Genomic DNA, 27,221 nt, shown 5'->3' with positions numbered 1-27,221 from the left:
GTGTCCTGCTGCTGCTGAGCACGGGGGTGCAAGGGGATGGCTGTCGGATGGCAGCTACTGCTCCGTGCTTTGCAGTCCTGCAGAAGCAAAGTGATTGTGGAGGACAAGGTAGCATGAAGAGATGTCAGCTGTCTTGAGTCACGGGGTTATTTGTGGATTTGTACAAACTAAAGGCTTTGACCTATACACTAGATGTTTTTTTAATCCCTCAAAGATGAGAATGAAGTAAAAATGCTCCCATCAGAATTTCAGAGGTAACTTTTTATCACAAGGATATTTTGTTTAAAATTATACAAATTTTAATAAAACTTTGCCAGGTTGTATAGACCCTGCTATTGTCCATTATTCTGTGCCTCCACTGAGAATGAGATGCTGCCCTTTCGGCAACATCGGCACCTTTTGCACAAGCAGTGTGCCAGAGGAAAAGACATTATACCTCTTTTTTAATAAGTGACATGTTACCAAGTTTGTTTCTTTTCCATAATCCTGGACTTGCTTTCTGCTAAATATGTATTGAAATAAACAAATTGGTATCGAGGTATGAAAGGGTTGTACAGCAAGCTGATAATTATTGTTATGGTTTTGATTTTTAAAGCTCTGATGAAGAGGAAAGGCCAGAATGGAAGCTGGGAATGAGGGAAGGAAGTTACATTATTTTCCATTCACTCTCAACGATTCCCTTGCTTTTCCTATCTCACTCTGAGTTTTAGCAACCCTGGTGGCACCTTCCTCGGGGGGCTGCTGCTAGCATTCACTGTTGTAAAGTCTCAGTTTGCACCTAGGCAAAAGAACAGATTTTCTTCTTACGTATAGTCTGTGAACCCCTTGAACTCTGAATTCCATTCGCCCTAGATCAGTGTCAGCTTGAGGGGATTACACTTTGCTTCTGTTGCAGAGTATTTTGGAAGAGGACATTGAGTCATTCTGCCATATACCTAAGTGCTGGACAAAGCCCAGCCCTGGGGCCTTGCCACCAGAGCATTTAGGCAAGATGTGCCATTCCCTGCTTTGCTTCCGAAGAGAATCACACTTAGTGAAAGCACTGGGAAAGCCTGGCACGCTGCTGCAGGCTCCGTGAGGCTTCTCAAAAACAGCCAAAAGAGTGTGGCATCATTTTACTGACCTGTCCACAGTACTACAGCCCATACCTAGAAAAAATCTTCATATCCTGGGTTTACCTACTGCTTGGTAAGGTATGGGAATTCTTGGTGGTGGCTATCTTTATGGTAGCATCTGAGAAATTAACATCTTAATCCAAGAAGATGGATTAAGTAAGTGTCAATTTATGGAACAATGAGAGAAAAGTGTTAGGACACAGGATCATAAGTCATGGTTGGTGTTTGTGCACTGTGTAACAGCAGTACATAAAGAAAGCTCTAGTAAAATGGTCAAGTTAGAAATACTTGCTATATTTTAAGCTGTTTTTTAACAGATACATATAGTTCTCACTCTGAGAGACACCGAAGAAAACTCTCTTTTGATACTATAGGTAAAACAGAGTGTGAAATGAATATCACGGTACTTGGTCTGCATAGTGCATGAACCAAATGAGCAACTATCTTTGCATAGTATTGTCCTGTGTATACTTGATTTAGTGGCGATAACTCACACCTAAAAACCATGTAAGAATGGTTTGTGTTGGCTAAGAAAGGCTTACACATATTGCTACTTCTGTCTGTTACCTAAGAAAGCTAAAGCTAAAACATTTACAATCCCTAATTTCATAATAGTACAGACAAACTGAATGAAAAAGAGATTAAAATATCATGTTGTCTTTTAAATGAACTTGCCAGTTATAGACAGCACATTGTGCCACTAGCTATCATGGGCAACATCTGTAACTGGAAAGCAGTAAAGGAATGTGATCATAAGCTAATCTTGCTAAGCTTTGCTCACTCTACAGCAACTTTCCTTTTAGAAGAGTTGTGTATGGCAGCTGGTGTTCAGGGAGCCATTTATTACGACTTGCTGCCTTGGAAAGAATATTTCCTGCTCTCATGTGTTCTGTAAGGTATATTTCAGGGCAGATTTGCAAAGAGACTGAAGTTAAAGGCCTGGAAGTATAGCTTTTCTTCTCACCTACCTTGGCACAAACCAAGGCATCACAGTTAGACCTATAAGCAGAGGCCCAGGCCCAGGCCCAGGCCCAGGGAGGACTTTGCCACCCGATGTCCTCCTGCACCCCACCAGGTGGCCGCGGCACATTTCTTGGTGTCTCAGCGGGGTGATTTCGGCTGCTCCCTCCCTCTCCCCGCAGCACACGCTGCTCCCTCACAGATCTCATCTCGGGCAGATGAGCACGGAGGCTTTGATATGAAGTTGCACCTTATTATGACCCGAGGGAGATCTGCGGTTGAGATCAAAGGTGGTAGATGACATACCTGGTAAATTAAAAATGCTTAAGAAAAAAACCACCCAAGAGGAGCAGCGATGATTTCCATTAAAACAAAGTATCACTTTTGTAGCAATTATTTACATGTGTTTTAAGTCCAATTCCCTTAGGTGAGAGGTGCCAGACTGACAGTCCGGGACGTATCGCCTCTTCCCTCGGCAGGAGCGGCAATGCCCATCCATCCAGGTCCACCCCACGTCAGGGCAGCCCAGTGCTGGCCACAGACCTTCTCCCTCCATCACACAGCACCCTGCAGACCTCCTTCCTCATGCTCACCTCCTGTGTCCCACCAAAGGTGCCCAGGAGTAGTCAAGCCTTGGTGTAATATCTGGCACTGGGAATGGGATGGAGTCTGCCCAGTGTGAACTGGTGCGGGCCCATGTGAGCAGAGGAGGTCTGTCAGACCTTGTAACAGCCCACCCCTAGTACCACTGCATCAGGGCATCTGGACCTGCTCTAGGTGATCCGTGGTGCTTTGAGGGTAGGCTTGGGGCCATCTGAATATCCTGAAATTGTTCTGGGAAAGGGTAAAATTTCAGAACTGGAAATAGCCTGTCTTGAACATGAGTGTGTTGAGATGTCCTCATTTAGCCAGGACTCACAGCCAGAGAAGGTTCCTGCAAGCTTTTGTATCACCCTAAGAGTCTCCTAAAGCAACCAAATTGTAGAAGGGTTGTGTAAAGCAGTTTGGTGGGTTTAAACTCTAATCATAGCACCAAAGCAAAGAGGCACTGAAAAAGATACAAAAAAGAATGAAACAATTTGGAAAATATTCTTGTAATTAAACTAACAAAAATAAAACTTAGGTAAAATTGACTTATTGTGAAGACAATCATAAAGAATAAACCCACTGAGTGATTATGGTGCCTTTGGCTCTGGGCAGGACACACTTTGAATTCAGCCTGCAGACCTCCTGCTTCCCCTGCTCATGCCACTGTGGGCTTTGCCATGTTAGGTGTTAGAGCAGGGCAGCATATCTAGGTGCACTTGTCATTCACAGACAACCCGAGAAGGACATACAGAGAAAGAGCCCAAGACAGAGTTATTTCATCCAGTACACCCAGGTGTTGCTGCCAGTCGGTCAGCAGAGGTGCTGCTCTGCCAATGTTTAGCCAGACAAGCTGAGCATCGGGACGTTTCCCTACAGGGCCATGGCAGTTCAGTATGGGCCCGCACGAGCACGCCCAAGCCCAGACCTGCACGGTGCGGGCAGAGGCATTCGCAGGTGGGATGCTAATCAGGGAAGAAACAATTTAGGAGATTAGCTTGTGGCTTCATCTCTGGCTGTGAGAGGGCATTAGCGGTGCTGTGCGTGGTTAACAGCGCCTTGGTGTTTTGGATGGGCTTTTCTTCCTCTGTCCCCGGTTCAAACAAGTGGTGTTGATCGAAGTCCCAGGCATGATTTGCCCATAAGCAAAATCCTTTTCTGCGTGAAGGCCTTGCTGTGTGTTCATTGCAGGTTTGGGGAGGGTTGAGTATGAAGTGTGGCAGTAAGTGGACTGCAGGCCGGTGGGGAACTCGTGTGGCCTCCTGCAGCTGAGACCAGCCCTATGGGCTGAGATGGACACCGTCAGAAGCCTGGTTTTGGGCAAGGAGCAGCTTCTAGACAAAGAGACAGGCACAAGGTGCCTGGGATTTGCTACTCCTAATCACCCTGAGACAAGGAGTTTCATACGAGCTGTGGGTTGAGGGGCTCCCCGTGTCTGGTCAGCAGTGTCTGTCCCACAGACAACCCCTCTGCCACCACTGTCACCGGTGCTGAGGATCACATGGCAAATCCATCACCTGCATTTCCCAGAGGGATTTCCCGAAGGAAACTGGATCCACTTCACACCACTGTGCTGTGGTATTGCCATATTTAAAGGAACAAACTGGGTGCAAGACTAAAAGGCAGTTTCCCTCTCACCCAGTCTCGCTAAGCCTAAGCTCAAGGTGCAACAGCATCTCGCTGTGCCCCTCTGCAGTCTCCCTGGGGAAGTGGTTTCAGTCCTTTCTTAATGCCAGGTCATTGGGTACCTATTGCAAATGCTCTGCAAACTCACTGCATGGAGAACTACCGTGTGGGCAAGCAATGAATGAGCTACCAACATTTTCCCCACCATCCTTGAAGAGCTCTAGGAAAAAGGGGAAACAGACAGAGAGAGGTACAAGCTGTCCTAACCCTTAAAAACAGGAACAGGAGGAACAGAGAAGCCTTTCCTTCACTGAATGTCTTCACCAGTAATACCACCCGCTGATACAAGTGCTGCAGTGTCATACTGGGAATAATGTCATTATTTTCTTCCTGACTGCCTGTTCCATCATTCTAGCCTGTCACAGTTTCTAAATGGTGAAAGTAGTGCAGGAATAAGAAAAAAGGAAGCAGTTAGCATCCTTATTTCTAGTTTTTAACTCCGGTCCACAGTGTTGCAAGACCACAGCCTTCCTTCTGGCAAGCCTGGGAGGAGGGAGCCTCCTTTGGAAGCCGTCTTTCTTCCCCTCTGTTACGTGTCAGGAGCTCCTTTTCCTGAGGATGGAAGCGTGTAACCCTGTATTGTGTCTCCACCTCTGCTTGACCTGAACAACCAATCCCTTATTTAGAGGGAATGAGGAAGGACATGTGGATTTAAAAGCCTTTCTGTCTTAATTTCACTGTTTCAAATTTGGGCCAAATTTAGTAGCAAATTAGGCTTTTGTACAAAGTTTTGATAACTCTTATTCATTTGCTGAAAACAATATTTATGTCACAGATTTGCCCTGTAGCTGACTTCTTTACTGGCGGAACAGGAGCCTCCCAGTAATGAGGCCATGGATAATGTCCCACAGCTTCTCCAGTTAGCGGCAAAGTGCTCTGGGGGTGTGTAGGGAAGGAGCTTTATTCCCAAAATATTTCGAAGGTTTCAGTCTCCTGCTTAGGACCCTATAGGAACTTTGGCAACCATTTGTAATTCATACTTACTTTTGACTGAAGATGAAGCAAACCAACCCTGAGTGAAGCAAGCCCATGCCAAGTTATTTGGAGCAGATGCAGCATGCATGCTACCACTACATTTTGCCTATTAGCATCATACACATAGTGCTTTTTTTTTTTTTTTCTTTTCTTTACCTGGGTTAAGTATGCTTAGCAGCCTGATTCTCCCTTTGGTCAGTCACCACTAATTGCAGGAAGAAAGTCTGGGGTGCTGGAGGGGAACCTTTACCTGCACCACTTGGCTCCTAGCATCAGCTGAAGCACCACGGGGGCCTCTCCGATGGTAGTGGAGCTGTCTGGAGCACCACGGGCTGTTCTGACAGCCGAGCAGCAGTGCTGCTGCAGCTCCTGCTCCACGGCATGCCCTCGCCCTCAGAGGGGCAGGAGCAGGGAATAAAGCAGTTAGGTTAATTCTGTGCAATCAGTGGAGTCCTTCTCATGCCGGGGCTGTTCCCTGATGTCCAGGTGGGTTGGAGTTACTGCTCCTTTTAAGTGTCCTGCAACAAAAGGGAGCTGATCTCTTTTTATTATTATTATTATTTTACTTTTTTATTTTTCCATTTTCTGGTACAAGGTATCTGTAGTGTTCCTACCAGAGCAGAAGATCAAAAGCCCAAATGTTACAATTAGTGCTGGAGGTTGTTATGATGTGAACCTGAGTATATAAAATGCCACAGAAAATACTAGGTGTGGGTGATGTTATCTGCATTAATCTCGGCATGTAATGAGCATAGTATAATGGCACACAATGTGTATTTTTTAAGTCTCCAAACCAGCGAGTACTTATACCAGATGGCAGCTTTTCAACAATTTCCATTCCCTTCTCCACCCCATACTCCCAAGTATTTCAAGTAATTGGCTTCTCCTCTAGGGATTAGCCACAGTAGAATCATATTAAATGACTAATTTTCCTCACTTAGCCTTTTCTCCCCTCCTTTTAATTTTGAGCTGTGCAGAGAAAGAAATCATCCAAACGCTCTGAATATTTGTTTGTGTTTGTTTTTAGAAGCCCTCCAGAATGGCCTCAAAATCATTTGGGCTTTTAGGTCAGGCAGTACATCCCTGCGCTTCTTGGCTTCACTTCTACTATTTCTTAAACTTTCCCCTTCAAGGTGCTTGTCAAGCTCTGACTTGAAAAGTTCAAGTGATGTTGATTCTGCAGCTTCCCTGGGAGCGTATTCTCCTGCCTATTTGATCTTACGATCAACGTTGCCCCTGCTCTTAAAACTGAACTCGTTTTACTTCAGTTGGCATCTGTTACTTCTTGTCTTATCATTTTTAACTAATGAAAACAGTTCCTCCCCTTCCTCTTTATAGTTGTCTTTCATGTACTTGTAAACCGCAGTCATGCTGTCCCCTTGGCTTCCCTTTTACCCCAAATTATATGTATGTATTTAATTCCTTTAATCTTTCCTTATAGGTAGTTCCTTCCAGACCTTTAATCACTGCAGTTGCCCTTCTCTGTAATCTCTCTCGTTCACTGATATATAGCCAATAACACCGTGGCCAGGACTAAACCCGTTGCTATCCCTGGGATTCAAGTGCTGGGAAAACAAGCCCGCTTGCTCCCTCGGCTCTAGATGCGACCCTGCTCCTCCAGGGAGCTTCTCCCTTTTACCGTGCACCATTGCACTGAGTAACCAGCTTGCATTTTGGGGAAGGATCCTACATTAGGACGCATCCTAACGGCAGAGTCATGCATTTCACACACCCAGTCCACTGGCATGGGGAGGCAAGCCACTGGAAGGTATTTTTGCAGTGGCAACTTTAACCCAGTCTCCACTCCTACTCACAAGCTTGCCCGCAGCTGCATTGACACAGGCTGCTTCTGCATAACTTCATGGCCATTATTAATCTTCCCTTTGAGGAAATGGGAAATGGGGAAAAAAGTTGTGATGCAGAAGAGTCCCCAAGGTGGTGGCACTGGCAAGGTGCTACGGCAGCCCCGTAGTTGTGCCCCCCATGTTCCTGTGCATTGAGATCGTGTCCGTGCTGGTCCTTCTGGGGCTGTGCCCAGAGCTCCTGAGCTCTGAGCTCCTCCTTTGGCTGCTGCTTTAACTCATTCCTTCACCCAGTGAAGCCCTTGGAGGACCTGCAGCCACCTGCAGGCCTGCAACGCTGGGGTTAATGCTGGATGAAAATTCATAGTTAGCCTCCCCTGAAGGTTGTCCTTCTCCAGGTGCACCCCGCTCCATGCCCATTGCCACCACCAGCCGATGGTTGGACTCGAGAGAGACGCAGCGCTCTGGTTTGCACATTCTGAATGGTCAGGGAGGAGAAATGGTGAAAGGAAGCTCCCTTCTTATGTCAGACCATGCCCTTGTCATCCATGCCTCAGGTAACGTGCCTACTATTTAGGCAAATCGTTTCCCACATCCTCAGAGTGGGCGTTACGTCCACCCTCTGAAGTATTTTGAGTGACAATACTGTGGATGGCTTTTCCCTATTTGAAAACTTGGGAAATTTTTCAGTGGTCAAGTTGGGTCACAAGTAATCAGATGCCCAGACTACAGGTATCAAATGAAAATGTGGTATTTCATCGTTCATCACAACGCCTCTGCTTTGTATAAACCGAGCTGCAGCCAGTTTTCCCTCTTCCAGAGAGAATAACCTTGGATCTGTTAACAGAGATCAAAAAACCCTGCGGGGTTTAGGCACTCCCCCCTCCCTGAAACAGAGCAAAGTTACACACCACACACCTGTGTAGTCCTGGCCCACTGAGCCAAATTCCCTGGCATCACACCGGCCATCTCACGTCTCTTTCTCGGTGGCATCATACCTGAGCCTCATGTGCTGGGATGAAACATTCGCATTTCACTGCACGAGAGAGATCACTGCAGGAAACAAGGAGCACCTTACCTTTTTACTTGCAGGCAGCTGCTTTTCTCTGTCCAATGTTTAATTACTGGAATAATGAAACATTATTCCAGTACCAAAATAATTTAATATATCACTACAGCAATTGTTTCCCTGTCAGTCACTGGAATTACCCGTGATGGTAACTGTTATGCTATAAATACTTGCAGGGGCAACTCAGAAGCCTGATCCTACAGATTTAATTTCCAAGCATTAACCCCCTGATTCACCACCAGCAGAAGCAAGGCACTCTCACACCACTAGATGTATCTTCAGGAGGGCCTAAATACTTATATTAAATTAATTCAGGTGCAAGCGGTAGGAGCTGACCCACCGAATAATGCCATGTTAAGCCCAGATGTTAAGCCCATTGCGTGCACGATTGCATTCCCTGATGAGATTTCTGTTGCATGCAGCAGGAAGGTTGCTAAGAATGAGGTTAGGCATGTTTCTAATTGTTGGCAAGATCAGGGTCTGTAGCCAGTTCTTTCGGTTTGCGTTCACGTTGTGTGTATGCCAGCTCCGTTATGGTCTGCATTTTTTCTCCTCTAACAAAACGTCTTGCTGCCTTCCTCGTTCAAGTTTTCTCTCGCCCTGCACAAATTCAAACCATTTCAAACAAGTGTCCACTTCTGCCTGTTTGGCCAGGGAGTGTCTGCATGTGCGGTGAGGTCAGGCTCTAATTCTCCCCTTGCAATTTAAGCTGTTTAAAATTCATCCCTAAATTGTTGCTCCCTCTCTCATATTTCCGAAGCTTTTGCTTTAACTGTGTTATGTAAAAAGCTCGGTGCTTTGTGGTCTAGTAATCCCGTATGACAGAGGCAATGCATGGTAGATAGAGATTCAGTTGTGGTTTGTTTACGGCCGTAATAAATTGATGTCAAAATACAAACGTGAGCAGTGCTGTATGTGAATGGGTAAAGGTGTAATACCAGTTGTGATTCCAGCTTCAAAGGGATTCTTGCACAAAGGACTGACTGTCCGAGCGCAAGTCTTGGCACTGGGGATGCTGAAAAGTCTTAGCATGTGAGAAGAAATACCGACTTTAAATACCCTGCCTCATTTCCTTACTTTGCCTAATGACAGGTATCCCTGCAAGCTGCTTCATTCATTAATTCCCATTCTTCCAGAGTGGCTGCTCAAGATACAGTAAGGGGGTAGCAAATCCCTGTGAGAGCTCTTCTCTTTGTCATGCAAAAAAAAAAAAATTATAAGGAAGATGATAGATTGTATTAGATTAAAAATAAATAAATAGACACCTCCCCCCACCTGTTGTAAGTGTTAACGGGTATGTAAAATAGATAGCTTGATCTGCATTGAAATATCATCTCCACCGTATTTTCCCTTCCTGCCCTCTCTTACTTAACTCCTTAGCTTCCCTTGGTGAAAGCGTGGTTCTGTGCAGTTAAAAAACAATATGGTCACCTTCAGCCGAGATTAAAGTCCCTCACCTCAGCCCTGGTAATGCTGCTAAGTTAAAAAACAAAACGTAAACTAAGTTAGAGAAAAGTGTAAGCATGGAATCTTTTCTCCGTCTTCTGTTAAACTGGGGCATTTTGTATTTTTCTGACCATTCACGTGTGTAATAGAATGGCTTGATTTTGTATTTATATGAAGCTCAGATTGAGAAAGGATGCAAAGCACTGAGTGGGATTTATAGTTCATATATTGATTAATTTAAACAGAAAATACTCCCTACCTCTTAACTAAAATAGAAGAAGCAGAGCAGAAAGAAATAGAAGGGAAAAGGGAAAATAGAAAAGGGAAATGGAAAGGGAAAATGAAAAAGGAAAATGGAAAGGGAAAGGGAAAGGGAAAGAAAAGGAGAAAGAAAAAGGAAAAGAAAAAGAAAAGGGAAAGGGAAAAGAAAGCGGGAATAGAAAAAGGAAAAGAAAAAGAAGAAAAAGAAAATAAGAAAAAGAAAACCCAAACACTATATGCGTATTTTAGCGTTTTAGGCTATGTATATGGATGTGTGCGCATCACTGAAATAGCTCTTCTTATCTCTGTAATGCCCGTTAAAAGTTATCAGCCACTAACACACCCCAGACGGCTTCCACGCGGCAGTTTCCACCAGCCACTCGCCCGTACAATTTTATTTTTTTCTCCCACCGGCAGAAAACATCTCCGCAATAACTTAAACCCGAGGTTAATTTCCAACAAGCGAGCGCTCGGCGGGGCGCAACTGGTGGCGGGGAGCGCCCGTGCGGGAAGACGGAGTTAAAAAAAATATATATGTATAAATAATAATGATAATGATAATAATCACAGAGACGCACAGGCGTGACACGGGGGGCTTCCCCCCGCCGTGCAGTGCCGATCGGAGCCGTGCCGAGCCGGGCGGAGCCGTCCCGCAGCCCCGGTCCCCGCGGCGGGCGGCGGAGCGCCGAGGGCAGGCGGCGGGCCCCCTCTGCCGGCCCCGCGGCGGAGCTGCAGCGGGTGCGGGTACGGCCCCGTCCTCGTCCCGGGGGAGCCCCAAGCCCCCCTTCCCGGGGGATGGAGGAACTCCAGCGCACACCCCCCAGAAAAAATAAAAGTAATAAATAAGTAAATAATGATAATAATGATAAAAAAAAAAAAGGCAGCCACGCCATCAGCCCGGTGTAACGTACCGGGACGGGGCCCACCGGGGAGAGGGGGGGAGGGGGTCTGCGGGGGTCTCGGGGACCCGGAGCCCTGCGTGCTCGGGGGCGCGCTCGGGGGCGCGCGCCGGCCGGGCGCTGCCCGCACAGTAGCGGCGGCGGCGGCGGCGGCGGGCGCGCCAATTCCGGGAGCCCCTGGCCCGCGGCCGCGCCCTGGCTGCCGGCGGGGAGGGCGCTGATTGGCCGCCGCGCCGCCCGTATGCAAAGCAGCCGCGGGGATGACATTCCTCCGCGCGCCGCCCGCCGCGCGCCTCCTCCATTCATCCCGGCGGCGCGCGCCGGAGCCGAGCGGAGCCGAGCAGAGCCGAACCGAGCCGAGCCGGGCCGGGCCGGGCAGACCACGGGGGGCAAAGGGCGGCAGCGAGCCGACGGGTGCCGGCGCCGTGGGAAGCTTTGCGAAGACCCCGGGAGCTCCCCGCTGTGGAAATGTGCTTTATCCTGAGCCGTCGTCTGGGCTGGAGGCTGTGACTTGTGACCCTGCCTGGGAACTTTCTCATTTCGTTGGCTTTCATTATTTTTTTTTTTCCTGTTTTCTTTTTTTTTTTTTTTCCCCCGTTGCTTCCTCCCCGCCTGGGGGTTAGCGGCTCTGCCCCCACCCGCTCCCCTGGGTGCTTTTTGCCATCGGGTGTTTTTGGCTGCCGCCGCTTGGCCGGGTGCGGGGGCTCTGCCCGCAGCCAGCCCCCATCCACCCCGCTGGGGAGACGAGCCATGCTTCCCAAAGCAGGCTTCCACCTGCTGCGGTTAAAGTGTTGGTAAGCAGCCGGCTCCTGCGGCCGGATTAGAGGAAGGCTGCCTCAGATACCGAAAAAAAAAAATAATACTAATTGGCAATGACTTTCGAAGTTGTTGCAGGCTGTTGGTTTGTCTGCTGAGGGGAACGTGAGTGAGAGAGAGAGAGCGCTGTTGCACACACAAAACCGCAGGGAGAACCCACAATTTAACCAACATCCCCAAACCCAACTTCTCAGATGTGGACCTCTCAGCCTCAGCGCTCGTGAGCGGCTGCAACCTTTCCTTGCGTTCATGGCAGGCGTTATACCAAAGACAAGTGCACAGAGAGAGATCTGAAGCTTGAATGCCATGCACTGAGCTTTTTATTTTTCTTTTTTCTTTTTTTTAATTTTTATTTTTTTTTCGCGAGAATTATTGAGAGGTCATGCCATGAGCACTCGCAAACCAAACTACTGAAGCCGATTTCCAAGGCTGCTTAAAACCAAAACCCTGCAGAGAACGTTAATGGATTCCCGGCGTGGTTAAATCCTCCGCAGATGATACTGTAAATGTTTGATGAAGCGCGGTGTACGTGGTGTGTGTGTGCCTGCGTGGGTATGTCTGTGCGGTGCCAGCCGGCTGACCTTTGAGCACAAAGCCCAAAACCGACCCCGCGTTTCGCTGCTTGTAAGAGCGACTTTCGCCTCCGCAAGACGCTGATGTGCTCCGCTTCCCCCCGGGACTGTAGAGGAGCCACCTGGAAGAAAGCGCTAGGCAGCTGCCTCCCCGGGAAGCCCGGCTTTCTCCTGCTCCCGGCTTTCACCCCACTCGCGTAGCTTTTGCTGGGGAGCCCTCCCGGAGCGTGCCCTGCGGGAACTTTTGGCCACGCCAAAGCCCTCAATGCCCGGGCGCGGCGGTGCGGCCCCGCACCGAAGACCTTTTCTCTTACTGGATTAACGCCACCTCTGCCGCGGCACCGGGAAGCCAAGAGTTAAGTCTCGGCGTGCTCGCTGCCGCAGCCGCGTTCGGCAAAGAGGAGAGAGAAAAAAAAAAAAAAATTAAACTTTGGGGACTGGCGTAGAACCGAGTTTCCCCCGGGTGCTCAGCCCGTATCCGTTTATGTTGGTCCCCAGAGAGCGGCTCGCCGAAGAGTTACGCTCGCTTGGCTGCTTGGTAAGAACTCTGTGGAGGTCCCTCACTCAACAGGCTTGTTGTGATGCGTATCCCCGTAGATACCAGCACCAGCCGCCGCTTCACGCCGCCCTCCACCACGCTGAGCCCGGGGAAGATGAGCGAGCCGCTGCCGCTGCCCGGCGCCGAGCACAGCGGCGCCCTGGCGGGGAAGCTGCGCAGCGCCGACCGCAGCATGGTGGAGGTCCTGGCGGATCACCCCGGGGAGCTGGTGCGCACCGACAGCCCCAACTTCCTCTGCTCCGTGCTGCCCACCCACTGGCGCTGCAACAAGACGCTGCCCATCGCCTTCAAGGTACGTCCTGCCGCCCGCCCGACAGCGCGATCCTGGGGGGCACGGGGCGGCCGGGGGAGGGATGGGACCCACGCGGCGGGGACGGGACACGCGGGACCCACGGAGGGGACGGGACACACGGGGGGAGACGGGACACACGGGGGGGGACAGCCCCGAGCCTCCCTCCCTTCGCCCGCCGCAGCCACCCGGGGAGCGGAGCGGGTGCGGGCGGGACGGGCGGGACCCCCCGGCCGCTGCCTCTCTCCCGTAACTCTGAATTTTTTTTTTTTAATTAAAATTAAATATATATATGTATATATAAATGTCCAAACCCGAAAAGTTTGGCCGCCCAGGGGAGCAGATGCAGGCGCTGCCCATTGCGGGCGGCCCGGAGCTCCGGGCAGCAGCCCCCGGTGGCTGCGGAGAAAAAAAAAATAATAATTATAACAAGTATATATTTTTATTATTATTACTATTTGGGGTGGTTTGAATAGTAAATCTCGGGGCCTACCCTCCGTTGCCTCCTGCGGCCGCTTCGTTGCACATCCCTCCCTCCCCCGGCCTGCTTTCCCGTTACCCGGCTTGAGGCAAAATTCACCCCCTCCCCTTGCTCGTTTTTTTTTCTTTTTTTCTTTTTTTCCTTTTCTTTTCCCACTTCGGCCTATCTCTGGCTGAATACGCTGCCCTTCGTGCTACTGCTGTAGCCGTGCGTCCCAGACGGGGAAGAAATAAGGTAATTGTCCCCTCGTCACCCCGTTCTCCCAGGAGGGAGCCCCGAAAGCCCCGGGTTGGAGTTGGGACGGCTGATGGGGAATCGTCAGCTTTGTGCTTCCCGCTCCCGTCGCTGCTGCACCCCACTGCCTCGGCACGGCTTTGCTGAAGGAGGGCAGCCCCCGGTCTTTCTTTTTTTTGGGGGGGGGGGGGGGGAGGAGGAAAGGGAGAGAAGGCACTCAGCCCGGCTCCCGAGATTTTGGGAAGCGCTGCTTTAGGGAAAAGTTGTGCCGTGTGCGGAGAGCCTTCTGGTTCCCGCGGAGACAAGTCTGGGGGAAGGCAGGCACTCATCGGCAGGGCCAGTTCCTAAATTCCCGCGTTCCTGTTAATTAATTCCCTGTCACCCACGCAGCGGGCGAGTGCTGCTAATTGCTCGGGAAGCTCTCCTGCTGGAAGGCACAGCCGCTGCGTGCGAAACCCCGCTCCTCCAGCCCCGTCCCCGCATGTGCCCGCTAAGGGGGATCCCCCGCAGCCGGGGCGGGGTGCTGCCACGCGTGGCCGTGGCCGGGGGACACGGGACACGGGGCAGCCACCGCCCGACCGCAGCCTCGGCTCCCGCGGAGAAGGCGAGAGCGAGCACAGAGATGCGAGCGCGGAGAGAAAACCCCCAAAACGGGAGAGCCTCCCCGTAGGGCCGGCTGAAGGGGATTGCGAGGAGCTCCCGACCCCACAACCGCTCCCCTGAAGGGGGACCCCCCTTGCTGCCGGCGTTGAGAAAGTCGCGACTCAGATCGCGAGGCGATTCGAATCGTAAGAGAGTTTGGATCGTGCCGAAACTAGACAAGTCCGCTCGCTCCCGGGCTGCCAATGTCTTATTCTCACCTGACACCCAAAAAAAAAAAAGAAAGAAAAAGAAAAAAAAAAAGCGCTGAGCTTTATTAAGTGTTTGCTCACAGATATTGCATCGCTATGAAGAGGGAGAGAGAGTTTCCTCTTCACGTTTCCTTATCAAAATTCACTAGTTCTATTCGATCTGTAGGATCAGAGTATTATTCCCGACCAAAACGGTCATCTCCGTGCATTACTTTTTTCTAAAATAAAGCACGATTCTCGGAAACTTAGAGAAAAATGCATAACTCTAATAAGGTGCCGTACAGATTCATTTTCCAAGCGCTTCTTGGAAATAATCTAAATCTTAATTTAAAAGGCCAATTTTGTTTGATTGATGCACCAGCAGTAAGTAATTCAGATAGCTGTCAATGCTGCAACTTCCCACTTCTCTGGAAATCCGTATTTTTAAGAGTGCAACAAGGTACTAGATAATGCCAGTCACCAAGTCCCAACTTATCTGTTTAGTCTTTTTTCCAATGTAAATGTTTATATTTCTGCTTCTACTGTTTGTGACTTTTAACTCTAGTTTCTTTTCCTCACTCTGCATTTTTTTAGAATTTGTTTCTAATATTTTCTTCGCGTTTCTTATCGACAAGGTTGCCTTCAGTGTAATTTGAAAATGGTGGTTTTAAATATTTGTTTGGTAAGAGACAGCTGACCCTGGTTTTGTGAAGGTTTTTTCATCCCTAAAAATGCTAGCAGGTATTTCCTTAAGTGAGCAGGCACGCATTTGCATCAGAGGGAGGCAAGGGTAATGCCCAGGTTTTCCCCTTTCTCTTTCTTCTGTCTTTAATATACGTGCCTGAATTAAGGTTTTCTGATAACTTCCTATGAACCGGGAAAGTGCATCAGGTTCACGGCGGCTGATCTTGTGAGACAGCGTGCCTCGTTACACAACGCTCTGGAAGAGAGAATTTATTAGATTAAACGTTTCGAGCAGGGACTATTTTATGCGAAGATCAGGGGAATTGGAAAAGCAGAATGCTGAGCACAGAACAGGCCACAGGAGCAGCTTACGGCACGCAGAGGAGAACAAGAAACAAAAGCGTGAGCCGCAGAGGAATGGGAAAGAGGAAGCTGAAATATATACGTAAAGAGGGAATTTTGACATAGTGATTTTGACTTCGTATGTGGAAGTGAAAATAAGGGTTATAGGTGACAAATGACACTGAAGTGAGGGAGGCAGCCCCTGGATAAGGAGAGAGTCCAAAATACCCGCGACTGAGGACCCCTGTCTTATTGGGGGAAACAGTTATTACTGGGGAATAAGCATCAGAGACGGATTAAGTAAAGGGGCTGCTGATCTTGTTCAGAAAACTAATAGCAATCAGACCAGGCTGTGACAAGTTGGAACCAATTATAACTGCATGGACGTAAGCTAGAAAATGCTAAGAGGAAGGAAAAATATCAAGCAGCAACTCAGAGGACCTGGTGCAGGACTACTTCCTCTTAGAATATGTAAAAGAGGAAATAAAAACAAGCTAGAGCTTTTTTTCCTCTTTTTTTTTTCTTTTCTTTCTTTTTTTTTTTTTTTTGGTGATAGTGGTGCTGAGATCACTACTGCACTACTGTAGACTTAATTGGGGGAACTTCTTAGCAAGAGCAGCAGGTTCTAAGAAAAACTATGACAGAGGACCCGATTCAAGCTCTTACTTTTGCCAGAGCAAATCAAGAGATACTCCAGTCATCCATTCAATGCAGGGCAATAGCCAGGTAAAACTGTGTTGAGAATTCAGTCCTGCTCAAGTAGACAAGATAAAATTAAATTTTTATTAGTTTTACCAGTGTGAATGTTGCAGATACAAGCCAGACAGATTAATGTCAGAAATCCATACATCTCCCAGAGCATCATGTCAAAAATGCAGTGAATCCTGGGTTCCTGAATATTTGTTTGATAGATGCTAGTGCTAAGGAGCTACAATGCAAGCCTTTAGAACGAGGTGAAAGCATCTGAGCTGTTGCAGGTTTCATTAGTTCAGATTGCAATTTCCATCCACCAGGCTACAGCTGAATTCTAAGTCAATGATTTGCTTTCATGCTTCCAAATGAAAAAAAAAATTGTTTAGTAAGTTGCAATTAAACATTCGGTTGAGGCCTGTTTCTTCATGCACTTATTCTGAATTTATGTATTCAGATAGGGGTGATGAGCAGAGAGAGAACTGGTGCAACTGTGGGGAATTTGACCCTCAGAGTCCGTGAGATGATTGCCTTGGTTTTGTTTTCTCTTGAATTTTACATTTACATGACTTTGCTGTAGCTTAAAAGTAGTGCCGCTGATGTAAATCAGGTCAAAATCAGTTCCTGTTACTTGAATTTGTTTATTGCCAATTACAGAAGTATATTTTGGAAAGTTGATTTCATGTATTTTTCATGCCGGGGTGCCCATTATACTTTGTATTTCGGGCGCGCATCAGTGTAAAAATGTGGCCGTAACTCTGGAAGGTAGTAGTGGAAGTGATTTCAGTTTTCCCCAAATGGCTTTTAGTCCCTGTTTATTTTTGTTGTTGCTGGTCTTTCCTATTTTATCACATTAAATTGTTGGTAATCTGTGCCTGAAAATAAATGTCGCATAAGGAAGCTGAGGATCCTGCGCTTTGATTCCATAGGTGGTGGCCTTGGGAGACGTGCCCGATGGGACGCTGGTGACGGTAATGGCTGGAAATGATGAAAACTACTCCGCAGAACTCAGAAATGCAACAGCTGCCATGAAAAACCAAGTAGCAAGGTTCAACGACCTCAGATTTGTGGGTAGAAGTGGAAGAGGTAGGTATTTGTTCACAGCTGCAGTTCAGTCATCTTTACCAGCTATGTCAAGTTCTGGTTACGCGAAGAGAATTTGAATGCGGGGTATGTAGAGTTTTCGACAGTAGGGAGATCTGATTTAGGCCAATTCCAAAGGTACAGAGCCAGCTGTGTGTTTTTCTTGTTTTCTTCTAGCCTGTCCTCCATGTTATTTCAATTTTTATACAGTAAGTTCTCATTTAAAAAAAAATACCATGCTCAGTGAACCTCGTTTTGACTACAGAATTCTCCCTGACAATTTAGAACAGCACAATATTACGCATGTTTAAGTTTAAATAACATATTTTCAATTTAAAATAGGAATTGTCAGCTTGTGTAGAGAACCGTGACTGTCTCAGGGCTCACAGGCAAACTCTGGAAAAGCCAGTCTCTGCAACAGCATGAGTCGACCTAAAATTACAAATAAAGCCCACATAGATCTAATTTTTTTTTCCAGCTTCATCACAATGTGATTAAGGGATAGGGCACTTTTTCTGACCTTTTTTTCTCTGGAGTAGACATAGAGTCATATACAGTAGGCATTTAATGTACTACTACTGCAAGGTGCATAGGATGGGGTAGGACAGAACAGAGCCAAATAGATGAGCTTAATGTCAGACTTCCTGCATCTCTGTGATAACCAGGAATTACTGGTACAAATAGAAAAGCATTATGAGTCTGAATAACAAGAGTCAAAGCTGACTTAGACTGTAACTATATGTAAATGTTGTTAGAAAGCTGAAAATAGTGTCTCGCATGTGCAGTTCACGTATCGTGTGTGTAAACAGGCGTGCAAAGCGTGATCCAAAAGCCCGTAACATCGACAGAAGGACCCTTTGTAGTAACTTTGCTCTTTGGCTCAAGCCCATAATCTTGAAAACCATAAATTCCAAGCAATCGTGTTTAGGTTTCTGTTACAAGATTATTTGAAGCACTCCTCCTGCATTACTGCCCTTGCTCCTGTGAGCGGAGTGCCTTTGTGTGGCCAGGGTGGTTAAAGCAAACCTACTGAAACCGGTGAGCTGCTGCTTGGAAAAAGCACAGAGAAACAATCGGCCTCTCTGGTTTAAGGTCAAGACTGAAAAACTGTCACATCTTCCATGTGACTTCGTGTGGTATTTACTTATGTGTTTTCCTTTTGTCTAGTTTGTATCTTCAAGTAAAATCGGAACATAACATCACGGTGTTCCAAAGACAACATTGTTGTTTCGGGACAATTCAGTGCTGTAACATTCACAAATCAAAGCGATAGTATCTACGGCACCTAAATAGGTTTCCTTATACTGCCTTTTGGAGCAATTTGGGAGCTGCTGTCTCTCACGACCAGATTGAATACCCTGGGGTACGCTGACCCTTTCTCAGCACCTTCCGCTCCCATGTAGGCACTCTTTGAGAATCCAGGCCATGTCCTGGTGCATGGTGGCACGCGTGGCTCTTACAAACACGCACTGACTTACAACAAGCATGCTTCAGGAGCATTGCAAAGGTGACCCACTTCTGCTCTCTTTCTCAAAACCTTTTACTCCCAGTGGCAGATGGGTCAGGCTTTAGGCTGAGGAAGTCATTCTGATTATACGCAACAGCTTCTATTTGCCTTTGAAGTCAAATGCATTTGAGGATATTCTTCCAGTGTAAATGCAGGCTGCAATTTTGGAAGAACATGGTGCCGTGGAAACACGGATGCAAGCAGCAAATACATTTTAAGTATAAAATACCCATCCAATCCCTCAGTATCCAGCAGCATTTTTAGGTGAGGATACAGAGGGAGATGTCTTTTAAATCATGTTGTTTGGGCTGTCTTCAAAATGTACTTGTTGGAAAACACCCGCAGCTGAGAACGTAGCTTCGTAATGCTAGCAAAGAATAATAATAGGGTAATGCAGAGAAAATTATATCCATTTACTGAAAACATGAGAGATGCTGTAATGTCTAAAAGTATCAGTCATTAAATGTGTTCATTTGTTATATTAAAGGTTCCACCTTTTCAGTAAATGGAATTTGCATTATGATTCAGAGATGACTGTTTAGAAGATTCAAATGAATAGCTGGCAAAGTGGCTGAGAAGCTAATAAAAACAAACCTGTAGTTCAGTTCCTGGCCACGGCAGCGAAGCTAGGAATCACAACAGTGAACTGTGGGATTTTCAAGGTCAAAATTCAGCGGCGGAGGGAGGGAAGGAGGAGGGGAGAACAGTGGCTGTTCGTGCAGAAGGGCTTTGAGGGGTGCCTCGCTCAGCCCCTTGCCGGCCGGCACTCAGCCACAGACACATGTGCGTGCGGGCACAGATGTCCTGCGTTGTGTGGTGCTCTGGTGCTCGGGATCATCTCAGCAGCAGTGGTTTGGGAGCACTGCATGCTGTTAGTCAGTCTCGGAGGTCAAATCTCCCAAGCCCCATTGGCCGCCCATCTTTGGAGCCAGTGACTAATGTATGCCTGTGTTTACTCCTCTAACAGGGGATTGTTTTCCAAAGGTGTGGATTGTTTGCATTTGGTACATGATTTCTGTGGTGCTGTTCTGTTGAATTTGTATAAAGCCTGAAGCAGAAGGTGGCTGCTTCAAAGGGCATTGCTTCCTTTGATACTTCGCTAGAGGAAAATTAACCGAAACTTTGTTTGCTGTGTAATATTTGAGTTTGAATAAGTTCAGTTGCCACCAGTGATAATGTGATGCCAGGAATATTATATGAATAGCGACTGAAAGTTCACATCGGTTGCAGTCATAGTGGACATTATTTGTGTACCTTGGGTGATTTAAAATCACTGCTGGAGAATAAGGAATGGCTTTGCTGAGTGACAGTCCCGGTCCGTGCCTCGATTTCTTTCACTACACGTCGGCTGCCGCTCAGCTGTAAACAGCCCCATTAAAAGCCTTGCGGAACTGTCGGCAAGCCACTTCCCTCTCGCTTTTAAAAGAGGGGAAAATTGTCATTCTTGATAAATGGTTTAAATCTTTTTCTGTGAGCTTTAAATGAGCAAGGTCTAGCAAGACGACTGTTTCAAATGCCCTTGCATAAGACTATTGTCCCCAACTCCATCATAGCACATAAGTGGCTCTCCTCTCACCATGAGAGAGTTACAACAATTTACTCCATTCAGAGGTCTGATCCTGTGCGTCTGTCAAAGCATGAACCAAATATTGGCTGCAATTTAAAGAACTGATCAGTGTTTCGCTGCTTATTTCCTATTTACTAGCAAGCAGTGGCCCTATGCTGCTCTGGCTGTGCCTAGAGTTCAGAATTGAAAAAAAAAAAAAAAAAAAAGCACTTTATTTTCTTCTTTATTTTCTTGACACCAGGACTGGGAGCTGAGAATATCACAGGTCTCCTGAAACAACGAGATGTTGTATAAAAGCAATTTGGCTGGCTTTCCTGAACAAAACAGATTTACATTGGAATTGGCTGGGGCCCAGAATTACTATTCCTCACCCTAGTTTGAGAATGCTACTGGGAAAACCTGCCTGTCTGGCTTGTAAGCCCGAGTAAGTAATTTCTGAAAGAAAAATGTAGTTTAAAACTTCAGCCAATCTCAGCCCCTCTTGCATGATTACATGGTTAAAAAAAAAAAATCTTTATTTTTCTCCCTCCATTCATAAAAGTTTCAAACTTCAAAATGCTGCTAATGCAGAGTACCCTGTTTTCTTAATGTATAATGAACCAGTTTAGGTTACTATGATGAAATAAATCCAATGCAAAAAGCCTGGCACCATGGAAGTTCATTGGATAAAACTAAAAATAAATAGTTATTTTGGAGAGGGCAAGCTTCGTGGCTCGGTGAGCATTACATATTTTCCTCATGGAATCATTAATCCCAGTAACTATCTTCTTTGTAAACGTAACGTTAAAAAAAACCAACAACAACAACAACAAATAAACATGTTTTCCAGATGAAAATAATTTTTAATAGGTTATCATAACAGTAGCTGATGGGGAAGTGTCTTGGCTTGCTGCAGAAAATCTCAATCTAAAGCTGAAATCTGTAGCTGCAGCTTCGTGATGCAGCTAGCTTTCCAGCAAGGCCTTTTTAAATACTGAGTTTTGGAAAGAACTGAGCATTAACCCCACATATATATATTTTTTACCTTCTGTCAGGATTAAGCATATGTGAATAAATTTAGCGATGTTTTTTTAATTTCTTCGTAGCCTAGGAAGTACCCGTTTTTCACAGGAGTAGCTGGTCGGAGAATATAAGAGGGAGATTACCAAGCATAACCATAAGTTTCTGCCTTTAGAACTCTTCCTTCTGGATATAATTTTGGGGAAGAAAAATCAGTTTAAGCTGGAATCTCAGAAATACTTAAAACACAAAAATTGCTGGCTGGATCCTGAGTCCAATTATTTTTATTGGTCTTCTGAAGTCAGAATTTTGCTCCTTCTGTGTAGCTTCAGCTTGTGCTTGTGTTATTTAGGCATTTTGTTAAAAATTGTTTTATTTTTACTTAAGTGCATTCGAAATTATAAAAGTATGTGCAAAACAGAGGAGGATGCTCTTCAGCAGGGTCGTAAAATCAGTATTAAGCAGCCACCCGGGTCCAGGTCCAAACCATTGGAATGCTTCAGGGGACGTGGTATCAGATACTGAAGTAACAACTCGCCACACTTGCCAGACGAGACAAAAATAGAAGAAACGCAGCAGAAATCATCAAAGCTGAAAAAGGGACAGTTGGTAGAGCTGCAAAACAACTGCTTAGTGATACTTCAGGCTGAAGGGTGTGCAGTGGTAGCGGATGCGCTGGCGGGAGGTTGTTTGGTGCTCTGGCTGGGTGTTTGGGGTACAAATTGATTTGGTTACAAATAGGTTTGTATCACAGGGCTCCTCTCTGTCTACCCATCAGGCCTGAGTGGAGAATTTTTCTCTAAAAGACAGAGGCTGGAAGCGATCGTTTAGTTTTTGAGTGACTTAGGGTTGCTTGGACATGCCGTTAATTTTATCAGGTCACCGTGCAGGCGTCCAGCGAGCGGACTCCTGACGGGTCAGTGCGTATTTCGAGTCTGACAGCACGGGTCGCCGTGCGATTAATTAGCAAACGCAGCCCTTTAAGCAGGACTGCTGTCCCGGTGCAAGCCTTTGGCAGAGGCTTGCTGGTTGGAGGAGGCGGGGGAGACGGCTCGCGTGTTACAGGCGTCCAGCCCCAGTCGTCTTCGGTGCACTCCCGGTACGTGCAGCCGTTTTTCTATGAATTGCTGATTGTGTAAGAAAGTATATGATACAGCTCGGCGAGGGTGTCTGGACTGAAAACATCATGTGGTCTGCGAGGCTGAGCATGACTGGAGCTATCTTTGCCAGCTCACAAACACTCTGCTGGGTTACTTAAAATTTGGTCTGGGCAAAAGAACTCTCAATCAGAAAGCGTCAACAGGAGAAAAATAATGGCAGAGTGATTTTGAGAACTTCCTGTCTCCGGGAGCATTACTGCTGTAAACAGTGACCATGCCAAGTGCTGAACCACTGCCCTCATTCCAATAACAATAAATCTATTTTTTGGTTGTGCAGAGCTGTGCTTGTACATTTTTTAAACTCAGGGTAACGATGAGGATGAGGCAGACACTATCCTCCGAGCATTTTCTTGTTTTCTGCAATGATAAAAGAAGTTGGGCTTACCAGGATACTGCCTCTGGAAGACAAAGTACCTCTCTAGATGAAGAGGTTACATAGTTTCAAGTGATCTGTTTGCCCTTCAACTTTTATTTATTTTTTTCGTTCTTTTTGTTTTGGTTTGGTTTGTACTTTAGTGTGCCTCCTTCAGTTGAGCTGTTTGAGTTCTGGTAAAAAAACATTTATTTTTGTGTGTAGGTATGTATGTATGTACGCACCTATGTTACAACCCAAATAAGAGCTTCTGTTCTGTGCTCAAAATGAGATCATTCTGAGATATTAATTAGGACCCGGGCTTCAGGGCTGTCTAGTGAACTTCAGATGACTGTCCTATGGCAAGCATTTCTTGTCAGCTCACTCAGCCTTAGCAGAAGTGAGGATGCTGCAAATTGCTGTCAGGAGAGCCTTCCTTTTCCAGCAGTCATGTGCATAAACCCTCCTCAGCCTGAATCAGTCTCTGTTCCCTTCCCAAAATCATTTAGCAACAGCAAAAACAAAAACAGACGAACAAAAAAACTTTTTTACCTTGATGCTGACTCCCCACCTCTTTCACTCCCATCCTGTTTCTCCCTTGTTTTCCCATCACACTGTTTCATCACAACTTTCTCAGCCTCTTCAGACTGACCCCATTCCCTTCATCTGTGTCTGCATCCACCTCCGTCTCTTGGCCCCTGTCCTCTGCTGGTGCTCCTCCTGCCTCTCTCTTTTGAGACGGTCACTGAAAACCCCTCGCAGGGACCAGGCTGCATCCAGCAGCACCAAAGCCCTGAGCTGCTACTGTTTATCACAGTGGTGCCTGTGGGTGAGGCACGGGTTGGGACTCATGTGCCAGCCTCTACAACTGGAGCTGGGTTTGGCCTCCAGCGTGGTGCTAGGATGGAGGAATTAAATTCCTTCCACCCTCCTCCCGCGGGGAGCTACCTCCCATGCTGTGCAGGCATGGTAGGGTGGAGAGGGCCGAGAGGAGAGGCGAGGAGGAGAGCAGCAGCTGTCCCGAAGGCTTGATGCCATAAGAGCTCTTTAGCGGGGCGGTGCTTGGAGCAGTGCGTATGCACAACATCAGTTCCCTGAAGTTTAGGGAGGAACTGAAGGAAACGGTTTGGCAAGGCCGCAGAGTTTCCACAGGCTAGACTTTATGCACCACGGCTCCGACAAAGCCATGTCCATATCTGAGGCCTCAGAGGCCGTCCTGCTCTTGGAAGTCGTCTCTGGTAGAGCTTGGCAGGTCCCAGGCTCATAATGGCAGCGTTATCTCCCTGTTGCTGACGGCATGGATATCCATCAAGTGACCCCGGACTTCTGCCGAGCTCTGAAATCAATGCGCATTGCATTAGTGTAATGACAGCATGGAGGAGTCCTTCCTCCAAGAAAATGAACTGAGAGTAAACAGTCCCCATGTGCACTCCCACGCTCAGAGAGCTACTGACGAAGCGACTTGTCAGGCCGCCTTTCGGCCTTCACCTGCTTTGGGACACTGCAGACAGAAGTCCCTCCTGCTACAGCAGCAGCGACGATAATTGCTTGCCGTATTCAGAGCAGCACATTGCTCTTCCAGCCATCCCACACCTTACTTGTTCCCTGTGCCCGGTGCTCTGCCGGCAACCACACCAGTAGGCCGTCATCTTCATGGCTCTGTAGGGCAAGGAGTGGGTTTTGTCCCAGCTCCAGCGGCGTGCCAGAGCAGGAAGGTGTGCCAGAATCAGCCATCACAGTGAGGTTTCCGCACTCTCAGGACTGACCATGCTGAGCTGCTCCTCCCTGGGGGCTGAGCTCGTGGCCGTGGTGCAGTGGGGATGGACAGCAGAGGCAGCACCCTCAGATAGCCAGCCACAGCTTCTGCTGCCGGGCTCCAGCTGTATGGGGGCACCGAGGGGTGTAATTTGGGGCTTAAGCACTTAAATCAAACCCGAATCCCACTTCAGGCAGCTAAATCCTCTTGTGAATCTGGGCCTTAACCTTTTCATGTCTGCCTCATCACCTGTAAAGTGCGGGTGATAATTTCTACCTCAAAAAGCTTATTAATGGCTTGAAATTATAGCTGGGTTAAGGTCTATTATTAGGCTTAAGGATCCCAAGGCATTCTCTGCGAAAAGGTGGTAGGGGGTTTTGCAGTTAAGTCATCTCATTTTGAACCGTCCTGTCCATTTTGTGTCCCCGGTGCTGTTTTCTTATTTCCCTGAACTATTAGCAGTGACACAGTGCTCTGCTGAAAGATGGTGTTTATGTTCCACCCGAGAGCTGGACACACTTCTGGAGGCAAAGACACTTCTGAACACTTGTTCACATATACCCCAGCCTCTGGTATAGGGAAGCACTGCGTTTAAAAAATTTAAAAAATCCCTGATAAATGGTAAGCCGCAGCCTGAAAGCAGAGGTTCAGTTTTTGGGGTGGCCAGTTCATACGGAGTGTCTGAAAATTCATATGGAGTTTCTGAAAGTCATCTTTGGGGAAAAAATAGCTCTACTTTAATTTCGCCCTCCATAATTTGTGCTCAAACAGCTCAGGTCTTAAAAATATCGTAACAAGAAGCACTACATTTTACAACTCAAACTGCAATTTCTCTGTGCTGACACTCTGGTGCAGAAGCCAGGCAACCCGTAGCATCTCATTCTTCCTCTGCTGTAATTATTGTCTCCACCCAAGTTCATAAGAATTTTATAGTGGTTACTGCAGCAACTCCACTTATAGTTAGAGGCTGCTTGACTTTTCCATTAAAAGGTCTTTCCTCTGCTTCCCCCCACAACCCAGCGTTTTAATGCTTTAATCCATTTTGCAAACTTGATCCGCAGGCTTTCAGTCTAAGAAGGCATCACACCCCCAAAATTCAGTTAAAACAGGTCACTCAGGTTGTCTTTCAGAACAGGATGGAAAAACACTTTTTTTTTTTTATATTATCAGACACTGTTGTGTCAGACTCTGGTGCCCATGCTCACTTGCACACATATGCTCATCACCTCCATCTCAAAGCCTAAACGCCGGTGTGTACATTGGACATAAACCTAAGCAAGCTAAAGTACAAATAACGTTCCTGCTGGCCAAATTCCTGCCACAGCTTGAAGCAGTCTCTCTTCAGAAGTTAGGCAACATGACAATATAGGGGGCATTCCTGGTGGTTTTGTGTATTTGTGGAGTGTTGACATTGCTATACAAAAGTGACTAATGTCTAAGCTACTACTGGATGTCATCTGAAGCTGACTGCTGCAGGATCCCCTCTGTTCAGAGACCTCCTTCCTGCGACCCAGATCCCAAATTACTTGACTGTTTGTCTTGTGTCTTCAGATAGTTCGTTTGTGCCCTTTCCCATAAGCTCAGAGATGTCCTCCTACCTGCTTTCTGCTGCAGCTCCCTTCCTGATAAATGTCCATGACCATATCTAAACCTGCTGTCTCCTGCTACTGAAGCACCACCATTTTGTCTCTAAACAGAATAAATTGTGCTTTTATGGCACATTCACAGCATCTGTGGGACGGAAAAATAACGTGAAGGTAGTAGAAGTAATAACCTGAGGGAATCAGATTGAGATTGGCGACTAGTATGTAACATTTTAGACATCAACGCAAGTTCCTGAAGCAGAGAAGGGCCACCAGGTGCCTTGCAGGCAGACATTGGAGCAGCAGCAGCAGTGGCTGCACTTTTACACACATTGCCAGACTGTCGACGAAGGGATTAGCACAGAGGCCCCTGCGAGGCTGGAGGAGGCGGTGGCCGGTATCATCATGACACCACATGGGACTGGGAAGTGAAACCCATCATCAGCACAGAAGTGAAACTGCCTGCACACAAGCTCATCAAATTAAAATGTAAACAACTGGCCAAAAAAAAAAAAAAAAAGAGAGAGAGGAAAAAAAATGGGACAGTTTTAGTGAGCTGAGTCCTCTCTTGCAGCTCTTGAGAGCGTGAACGATCCTGTTCATGCAACAGAGAACCACTCTTCTGAGGGTTTCAGATCAAGTGCTGTGTTATTTGCTACAGTAATGGGTAAAAAGTAGCATTCAGGCAAAGATGTGGTTTTTGAACTGAGGATGACACATTTCTGGGGTGCTTGGGGCTAGCATTTTTTGTTTACTCCAGCTGGAAGGCAATTTCCTTTTTTTTTTCTGAGGAAAGGGATCGATTGTCAGTACCTCTTTAGGAGATCAAAGTGTAGGGGAAAATCAGCTTTAGGATCTGCTACCTTCAGGGGCCCGAGTCAGCCTTATTTTAACAGCTGTAAGTTACACTGAGCACAGA

The 27,221-nt window shown here is 47.0% G+C and overlaps 1 protein-coding gene across 6 annotated transcripts in view; it reads left to right on the top strand.

Annotated features, from left to right (window-relative positions):
* Positions 1-27,221, top strand: part of RUNX1 (RUNX family transcription factor 1) — a 174,059-nt gene that overhangs the window by 89,995 nt on the left and 56,843 nt on the right. For 5 of the 6 annotated variants that reach the window (XM_083819982.1, XM_083819978.1, XM_083819979.1 and 2 more), the window contains 2 exons: positions 12,784-13,037; positions 17,225-17,381. In XM_083819982.1, coding sequence (XP_083676108.1) covers positions 12,784-13,037; positions 17,225-17,381 — 411 coding nt within the window. Of the gene's footprint in view, positions 1-11,034; positions 13,038-17,224; positions 17,382-27,221 lie in introns of those variants that run through there. The other variant, XM_083819981.1, reaches the window with a different exon arrangement.

Source organism: Anser anser, assembly GCF_964211835.1.
Source record: "Anser anser genome assembly, chromosome: 1".
Taxonomy (NCBI): domain Eukaryota; kingdom Metazoa; phylum Chordata; class Aves; order Anseriformes; family Anatidae; genus Anser; species Anser anser.
This window is presented reverse-complemented; position numbering and strand designations above follow the sequence as displayed.